Raw genomic sequence first — 9,608 nt, forward strand, 5'->3', positions numbered from 1 at the left:
TCCGCCAGGGGGCGCCGAGCGCCCGCTTCGGCCCTCGTGATTGGGCGGTGAGGAGAGCCGCGATACTATCGCCCTATTGGGAATCGGTAGTTCGGCGATTTGCATGTTAAGTTGAAAGACACTCCCCTAGTGGGCGAGAGGCGGAAGGCCGGAGTGGAAGGGGCCCGCTTATTGGCCGAGGCTGCTGTCACTTCCCCTTCGCCCCCGAAGCGCTCCTCCGGCGGCCGGAGGTCAGTGGGGAGCCCGGGGCGGGCGGGAGGGGGGCGCTGGCCGGGGCGGGGGGCGCTCCGGGGGCTTCCCCCAGGTCTGTCACCGCAGCGAGCCCGCCGCCGCTCGGAATGGGGACGGAGCGGCGCGGCCCCGAGCCGGACTGCCGCAAGCAGTTCCACGCCGCGGTCACGGTCATCCAGAGCCTGCCCAAGAACGGTGAGGAGCCGCGCGCCCCGGCCCCGGGGAGCCCCCTCGCCCCGGGGAGCGCCTTGGTGAGGAGCCGCGCGCCCCGGCCCCGGGGACCCCCCTAGCCCCGGGGAGCCCCTCGGTGAGGAGCCGCGCGCGCCCCGGGGACCCCCCTCGCCCCGGGGAGCGCCTCGGTGAGGAGCCGCGCGCCCCGGCCCCGGGGAGCCCCTCGGTGAGGAGCCGCGCGCCCCGGGGACCCCCCTCGCCCCGGGGAGCGCCTCGGTGAGGAGCCGCGCGCCCCGGCCCCGGGGACCCCCCTCGCCCCGGGGAGCGCCTCGGGAGGCGGCAAGGAGGACCATTCACCCCCTCCGCCCCCGCTCAGGTTCCTACCGCCCCTCCTACGAGGAGATGCTGCGCTTCTACAGCTACTACAAGCAGGCCACCCAGGGACCCTGTCAGGTGCCCAGGCCCGGCTTCTGGGACCCCATCGGCCGCTATAAATGGTAAAGAGCCCCCGGCCCCGGTGCCCTGTGCTGCCCTCTTGGGGAAGGCTCCCTTCGGAGGTTCCTTTGGTGACCAGCCCTCTGCCCTCCAGGGATGCTTGGCACAGTCTGGGCAAGATGACCCAGGAGGAGGCAATGGTGGCTTATATTGCGGAGATGAAGGTGGTAGCCCAGAAGGTAAAATCTTTCCTGTGCTTCCTCCCAAGTCTAAACCTATTTCTTTCTGGGATAACCGGTGCCGACCATCGGGACTCTGGGGTATGCCCACGGTGACCCTTATCTTCTCTCCTATTGACCAACACTTGTTTCCATTCCAACTCTGTTCTGGTGAATCAAGCCTCTAGGCTAGCCTCTGCCTCCCTTGACTCCTCCCCAGCGGTTCTCAAGCCAGAACTGAACAGACTATGGACCAAAGTAGGGTGGTGGCGGGGTGGCCACATTTACTGCTGGGTTGCCTGCCATCTTTTTCCTCTTCCCATAAGGTGATAAACACGGTTCCCTTGAGTGAGGTGGACAATGGCATGTTTGACTACTTTGTGCCCTTGTACGAGATGATTCCTGGCATGCCTCAGCCCCCAGAGACCTTCTTGAAGAAACTTACAGGTCAGATTCCCCCCCACACACACACACCCAAAAAAGGGGCCAGAACTGGGTGGAGAAGAGTCAAGGTTCTGAATTGCTCAGTTCTTCTTAGACTGAAAAATCATAGGGCTGAGAGAAAGCATTTACCCAACTATAGAAGGAAGAATTGAGGGACCCCCCCCCAGACGGTTAGTAGAGATCATCTTGTCAATACCCTAGTTCTATAAATTGGAAAACCATGGTCCAGTGAAGTCAGGTGACTTAATCAGGATCACATTGATTAGAATTAATAGAGTGATTTAAACTCAGGTCCTCTGATTTCAAAACCCATGTTCTTTGCAATTCCTCATGAAAGAAAACTCTAAAATCGATGCCATAGGTAGGTACTTAGGTGGTGGTAGGGATGTGGGCTTTGATGCAGTTTTTACTGATGTTGTTCCTTGCTTCCCCTCTTGGGGGACTTATTCTAGGAAACAAATAGATGCTTGTATGAAATGGGGGAAGAAGAGGAGACTGAGGGGCTGAATGTGACAACCTGTCCCACCTTTTTCCCCTTGCAGCTCAGAAGAAGATCCCAAATGGAGATTTGAGAACTACCCTTGAGCCCCTACCACCTCCTGAGGAACCAGCCCCCCATACTTCAGGTCAGTAATTATTTAGATTTAATTAAAAAAAACAACCACATACAAACAACACATAAATAGAAAATCATTTTGAGGACTCTGTCAACTGGGGTAGTCAGGACAGGTCACTTGTAGGCTTTGAGACTCCATCTAAGCTCTAAGGGAGCTGGGAAGAAGGGAGAGAAGGGTCCAAGAGGTAGAAATGAAGAAGCAGGAGGCATAACCTTTGCTTACCATGCAATGTCATAGAGATGGGAAATGGGGGGAAAAAAAAGATTCCATCCCCCCACCAAGAGCCATAAGTAAGCACGTTTTATTACAATGAAGAATGGGTGTGAGAACCCAGAACCTGTTATCCCTATTTAGTTCTTAAACCTTTTTTGTGTGTGTCATGAACCCTGGAGTTCTAGTGAAGCCTTTGGACCCCTTCTCAGAATGTTGTTTTAAATGCATAAAATAGGGCGGCTAGGTGGTGCACTGGCCCTGCAGTCAGGAGGATCTGAGTTCAAATTTGACCTCAGACACTTAATAATTACCTAGCTGTGTGGCCTTGGGCATGTTGCTTAACCCCACTGACTTAAATAAATTAAAAAAAATTTAAATACATAAAACAGAATGAATAAGATTTCAAAGAAAGTTCATATAATTGAGGATGACTGGGCAGGAGTCTGCAACTGTAGCAGATAATAAGATAGTATTCTGCACACATAGACTCTCTCAATCACACACACATGTGCGTGCACACACACGTGTTCTCTCTCTCTCTCTCTCTCTCTCTCTCTCTCTCTCTTCCTTTCACAGAAGCACACCTACCCAGGGTGCCCAGTAACCATGGGAAAGCCTCCATGGACCTGGATTCTGAGGTTTTCTGTGATTCCTTGGAACAGCTAGACCCTGAGCAGGTGAGACATTTCTTCTACCCCAGCAACCCTCCCCCCCACTCTTGCCCCTCCTACCCACCCAGGAGCAAGGGAATTGAGGTTGGGGTGAGAATCAGGAAGGTAATGGAGTCTTAGTCTTTTCTCCTCTGGGATTTCTCCCTTCAGGATGAATGGCTGCAGGAGGAGCTAAAGGAGGCACTTGAAGGAGAGACTGACATCAGCAGTGACCACTTGCTTTCAAGAGACAGAGGTCAGTCAGACCCTGCCCACCTTCCCCCTCCCAATCCTTTCCTTGGGCATCTTTCTTTCCTCTATCCCCATTACTTGCCCTCACCTCTGGCCCTTCCATCACTGCCCTCCCTCCTGGTTTGCTGTTGTTGTGAAAGTCCAGGGTTGGCATTTTACTCTAGAAGGGAGCAGGGGAGGGCACCAGGGAGCTAAGCCTTCTGCCCAGGGCTGGCACACAAGCAAATGCTCTTGACTCTCAGAACTCCAATCTGGGGAAAGGGCTGGGAGGTGGGGCTGGGCAAAGTCCATGCCCCTCCCTTCTCCCCCTGGGGGATAGCAGTGAAGGAAGCAGAACCATCTTCTGTTAATAATCTCATCTCTCCCACTGCATTGACTGGTTCTAGTGCTCTGCAGCATTCTGGACCTGAGACTTACAAATTAAGGAAAATAATCACTATCCTCCTTCCAGGACTGGTGTGAAAATAGCTTAGGTTTCACAGATGTGCTAGGTATCTGAACCTGGACTGACCTGGGGGATGCCACAGGGTGAGGACAGCCCCTCTTCTCCATCTGTTTGTGCAGAGATGGTGGGAAGGGCTCCCCAAGGTCCACAGGAGTTTGAAGCCTGGCTGGCTAATACTGTTCGAGCCCTGCAGGAGAGTATGCAGGATGTCCAGGGGAGGTTGAGATGTCTGGAGAACCAGCCACGCCCTACTCAGGTGAGCTCCCCTCCCTGAGAGACCCAGATCTGCCCCTTTTTTCTCAGTTTACCCACCAGTGTCCCACTTTTATCTTTCCCTCCCCCTTAGAAACTAAAAGACCTTTTTCCAAGATAGTAAGAGTCATAGTTGTGGTAATAACAGTAGCAGTAGCAGCACCAGCTAGCATTTATCTAACCCATTAACGTTTGCAAAGTGCTTTATATATGTTATCTCATTTGATCCTGAGATTATTATTATTCTCATTCTACATTTGAGGAAACTGAGGCTGGGAGGTCACCTAGCTCATAAGTGTCTGAGACCATACACAGATTCAGGTCTTCCAGACTCCAGCACTATTTACATAACACCTCTGCTGCCTCTGAATAGGGCCCTCAGGGCCCAGGCTCCTCTCCTCAAGCATCTTGTGCTCAGTGCCGTAGTTCAGAGCATCCTGGCCACAGTTTTCTGGGATCTCCTCCCACCATGTTAACCCTTCCCATCTATCCAGGCTGCTCAGACTTACATGTGAGAGAGAGGCAGGCGATGGCAGCAGATCCCCACCTAAAACTGAACAGCATGAAAGACAGTCACCCCTTCACCTTTAGTAGTCCCATCTGACTTTATTCCTTTTTCAGTCACACAGACAGATCTCTGGAGGCATCTATATGGACATAAATTATTCACTTGTTTGAGGTTTTCTGGGAAAAGACCCTGGAGTGGTCTGCCATTTCCTTCTCCAGCTCATTTTATAGAGGAGGAAACTGAAGCAAACAGGGTTAAGTGACTTATCTAAGGCTGGATTTGAATTCAGGACTCCAGGGCCTGAGCTCTCTCATCCAAGCCATTTAGTTGTCCTGTCCTGACACATATACAGACAGAATGCATATACCCACACACACTCTCTCTCTCACTCTCCCCCTCCCTCCCTCTCTCCCTCCTTGTGTCTCTGTCTCGTTCCCCCTCCCCCCACACACACTAATGACATTTTGGGGGCTTCTGACTGCAGAGGAGAAGCAAGGTGGCTTGTAAGTGGGCCAGACCTGGCCACATCTAGGCCTTGGAGAGTCCTCAGGTGGGAGATGGCTAAAGGAGTAGGGATGGCTCTACTCACTCATGATGGTTGTGGTATGTTTTACATGGAGGAAGTACCTGAGTTCTTCTTCACCTCCCTTATCTCTCACCCCTTTTCCTGCCAAATGTTTCAGTTGTAGAATCTGGGTGCAATCAGAGATAGACAGATGGCTCAGTAGATAGAACAGTGAGCCTGGAGTTATGAAGACCCAAGTTCAAATTTGGCCTCAGACACTCACTAGTGTGTAACTGGGCAAATGAACTGTGCCTTAAACTACTGGAGATGGAAATGGCAAATCACGCCAGTATCTTTGCCAAGAAAACCTGGTACGGGGCCACAGCGTGAGACAGGAAGAGCTGTAACACAACCACTGTTACTTCCTAGCTAGGCAAGGATAGCTATCACCTTTTGATCTTCAGCAACTGGGGATTCAGGGACAGATCTGAAAATGCCCGACATGGCTTTCTAAAGGACTGTCATGCTTGTCTTCTTCTCCCCTCATTCCCATTAGATTATCACCCTCCTAGAAAAGCAGGGGGCTGGACCCAAGGGTGTTTGGGGAAAAGATGTGTAACCTAGATCAGCGCATCCTAAAGGTAGTGGGTGGGGAAGATCTTTATCCCATCCAGGCCTCCATCCTGGCCCAGGGAAGCTATTTTTTGTTTCACTTGCTGGTTATTATTGAGCTGAACAATTATGTTCAAGTCAAAAAACATTTTATTATGTGTGCAATAACTGGAAAACCTTGTGCCTGGGTACTGTAGCATTCTTAACTTCATGTAGCTTATATTCTTCAGTCTCTTGCTAAACCATTCATTAGTTGTGTGACTTTGGGTAAGTTATTTCCCATCTGTGCTATCTTGTAGGAGAATGGGACAAGCCAACTACTTCTTCCATACTGGAAGGATTTATGTCCTTTAAACTCTTCATTGATGCAAATTTTGATGCCTCTAAAGCAAAGGTTCTTAACTTTGGGGGGGGGCATTATGGTAAAGCCTTCAGGTCCCTTCTCAGAAGAATGTTTTTAAATGCACAAAATAAAATACATAGGATTACAAAGAAACCAATTATACTGAAAATAGTGATCAAAATATTTTTTTTTAAATGGTTTCTGGAGTCCAGGTTAAGTGCCCTTATAGTGTAAACATTTAATAAATCATCTTTAAATCTTGCTATGTACCCACAGGCCATAGTTCAATAACTGGTGGCTGACCTCATAAGGACAAGAAATGTCTGTGAACCAGGCTGCAACCTTTTTTTAATGCACTGGAAGCCTGACCAGAGAGCCTCCAAGAGCCTAAATATGACACAGATTTCAATCATACATTACAGCTGCACAGCAGTGCTAGGTGAATGAAGAGGAAGCCAAAGTGGACATGGATTGGGAGATCAGGGACAATTTCCTAAAGAAGGTGGTCCTTCTTGAAAGAAATGGTGCTTCAGAAAAGGGAGGGGGATATCTAGGGTTAGAGAATGGCTTCAGATGAAGCTGGGTGGAAAAGGTCTTTGTACTTTGCCTCTTCCTTGGAACTAATCCAGAGGTGGCCTACCTTTGACCCTGGGCTTTTCTCCCTTCACCATGAACTTTACCCTACTGATCCCTTGATTGAGCAGTTAGATGGCTCAGAGGAGAGTGCCAGACCTGGAGTCAGGAAGACCTGAGTTCAAGTTTGCCCTCAGATACTTAATGTAAGTTATGTGACCCTGGGCAAGTCACTTAAATCTTGTTTACTTCAGTTTCCTCATCTATAAAATGAGCTGTAGAAGGAAATAGCAAACCATTGCAGTACCTCTATCAAGAAAATCTCAAATAGGGGCGGCTAGGTGGCATAGTGGATAAAGCACCGGCCCTGGAGTCCGGAGTACCTGGGTTCAAATCCGGCCTCAGACACTTAATAATTACCTACCTGTGTGGCCTTGGGCAAGCCACTTAACTGCATTTGCCTTGCAAAAAAAAAACAACCCTCAAATGGAGTCACTTTAGAGTTTGCTACTGGACATCACCTTGATTGATATAAGTTCACCCTTACTAGATTAGATATCAGCACCAAAACTCTTCTGACCCTCCTTCATCACTGCTATTGGGTCTTGCTCTCTGAATCTAATGTTTACTTTCTTTGTTTTCATATATCATAATAATTTTTAAAATGGAATTTGAGGATCTTAAGTGGGGGTAGGGACAGTGAATGAACCTTGACCTTAATTTAGGCCCTTCTACCTCCTCCCTCCACCCCCCCCACTACATATACTACACTCCCATCTATGTAAAATTAAGAGTTTTAAGGAACGGCATACAAAAGATAGCAAGATTGGGGCTGTAGATAAAGGAAATTTGGGGTAAAACAACTAACTCTTAGCTGAGTACCTTCTGGTTTGCATATCCTTCCCCTGGCTCCATCCTCGCTGTCTGGATCATCTTTAAGAGAGGCTGGGGTACCTGGGTTCAAATCCGGTCTCAGACACTTAAGAATTACCTAGCTGTGTGGCCTTGGGCAAGCCACTTAACCCCATTTGCCTTGCAAAAAAAACCTTAAAAAAAAAGAGAGAGAGGCTGGGATGGTGATGGTTGGGCAAGCTCTGTTGGAGATGGAGGTAGGGCAGGCTTGGGGAGAGGAAGGGATCAGAATGGCATACTGACCAATAGGGATATTGGGAAGAGGCAAAAATGGGGATGTTGAGGAGACTGGCCTGGGTTGTGGGCTTAGGCTTGTGTTCAGGTTATGAGCCTCTCCCCCTACCTTTATCCTGTCCTTCCCTTCTGTAGAACCCCCCATCCCAGCAGGGGCCCTGGGCCTTGGAGCTTTCTACCCCCGCGCTCCTCCTCCTCCTGCTGTGGCCTTTCGTGGTTCAGTGGCTTTACCGCCAGTTTCGGAGACAGAAGAGGTGATTGGCCCTTAGGAGACACTGCTGCTGCCTGAGGAGATGATGGAGAGAGGAAGGTGCTTCTGCTTTCCCAGCTGCCCTCCCCTGCCCCCCCCCCCAGTCTCCCACTCTGCACCTGGGGAAGCAGGGAGGGCTTGGACCTCACCCGCCAGCCTGGTTTTCCTCACCTGCCAAATGCGAGGGTCGGACTAGATCTCGAGGGTCCTTTTTGACCCTTTAAATTCACTGTGAGCTATGCCACTCGCTAGTTGTGTGATCTCGGCTAAGTTTTCCCTCCTTTGGGCCTCAGTTTCTCCACCTGTAAGATTACTGGGTGGAATTGGCCCCTGGTGTTTCCTGGACTGACATTCTGGAATCCCGAGACCAGTCAGTATTCGCCCCAAGGGCGGCCGCCCCTCGGAGCTCCCGGAGAGGGCATATGACTGCGGTGCCCGCCTGGGCCCTGGGATGCCCGCGCCGCCGGGGGGTCCGGGGGGGCGCTGGCCGGGCGGGACACTGGGGCGGCCCTCAGGTGCTCACCCCTCGGGGCGCCAGCATTAAATACAGGAAACTTTCGCCCTCCGCGAGCTTCCGTGGGGGTGAGGGGCGCGGGGGGCTGGGCGGGGCGGGGCCCGGGAGGGAGGGGCCCCCCACTCCTGCGACTCCCGATTATGCGGAAGAAACTTCCCCGTACAGGCCGGAGGGGCCCGGGCCAGCCCCCCGGCCCCCCACCGCTCCGGCCCCCCCGGCCCCCCACCGCTCCGGCCCCCCGGCCCCCCACCCCTCCGGCCCCCCGGCCTCCCACTCCTCCGGCCCCCCGGCCCTCCACCCCTCCGGCCCCCCCCCCGGGCCCCCGGCCTCCCACTCCTCCGGCCCCCCGGCCCCCCACCCCCCGGGTCCCGGCCCTCCGCCCCTCCACAGAAATACTTGTTAATCGCAGAAAAGGCTCCCTTGAGCCCCGCGCGGCGCCCGGGGCCGCGGCCTCCCGGGGGCCTCCCGCAGCTGGGCCGCCGGCCCGCCGCCGCCCCGCTTCCACACGCGGCCCCGGGCCGGGCTCACCCGAGGCTGAAGATGCCCCGCTGGGGGCGCCCCGGGGCCAGGCCAGGGCTACCGCCTCCGTGAGGCCAAGCTCCCTGCCGCGAGGCCTCCTTGACTTGTCCCCCCACACGCACTGGGGAGCGTCCTATCAATTGGGGTACGGGGTAAAAGGGAGAGGGATGGCATTCAGCCCCCATTTGGAGCAAGTCATTTCCCCAAGGCGAAGGGAAGCACCTTGTCGGAGATGGCGGTCACGTGACCGCTGGTTCCTGGACTCACCGACTTGAAACTGGAAGGAACCTTCGAAATCATCAAGTTCATTTGAGGGGAAGAAGTCTCCTTAGGGCAGGAATTCTTAACCTGGGGCCCCTGAATTGTTTTTCACTTTTAATAATATTTTTTTTCTAGTTACAAGATGGTTTTCAACTTTTTTTTTAGGTTTCTGCAAGGCAAGGGGGTTAAGTGGCTTGCCCAAGACCACACAGCTAGGTAATTATTGTCTGAGGCAGGATTTGAACTCAGGGACTCCTGACTCCAGGGCCTGTGCTTCATCCACCGCAACACCTAGCTGTCCCATAACATTCATTTTTTGTAAAATTTCCAAATTTTTCTCCTTCTCTCCCTTCCCTCCCCAAGACAGCAAGCAATCCGATTTAGGTTATACAAGTAGGGTCATGTTAAACAATTTTCCTTATTAGCCTGGTCTTGTTTTTAAAGACATT

The 9,608-nt window shown here is 52.3% G+C and overlaps 1 protein-coding gene across 2 annotated transcripts; it reads left to right on the forward strand.

Moving 5' to 3' along the window:
- Window positions 1-248: 248 nt before the first annotated feature.
- ACBD4 (acyl-CoA binding domain containing 4) lies at window positions 249-8,408 on the forward strand. Of its 2 annotated transcripts, none has more exons than XM_074224345.1 (9): window positions 249-426; window positions 779-899; window positions 992-1,076; window positions 1,382-1,502; window positions 2,042-2,125; window positions 2,906-3,006; window positions 3,151-3,235; window positions 3,796-3,932; window positions 7,751-8,408. In XM_074224345.1, the coding sequence occupies exons 1-9, from the start codon at window positions 339-341 to the stop codon at window positions 7,871-7,873; spliced, it is 945 nt and encodes a 314-aa protein (XP_074080446.1). In that variant the 5' UTR covers window positions 249-338; the 3' UTR covers window positions 7,874-8,408. The 2 variants fall into 2 exon arrangements, with proteins under 2 accessions (XP_074080446.1, XP_074080447.1); XM_074224346.1 differs by having other exon boundaries at window positions 413-482; window positions 7,751-8,406.
- The last annotated feature ends 1,200 nt before the right edge of the window (window positions 8,409-9,608 follow it).

Source organism: Macrotis lagotis, chromosome 2 (assembly GCF_037893015.1).
Source record: "Macrotis lagotis isolate mMagLag1 chromosome 2, bilby.v1.9.chrom.fasta, whole genome shotgun sequence".
In the NCBI taxonomy this organism is placed as follows: Eukaryota; Metazoa; Chordata; class Mammalia; order Peramelemorphia; family Peramelidae; genus Macrotis; species Macrotis lagotis.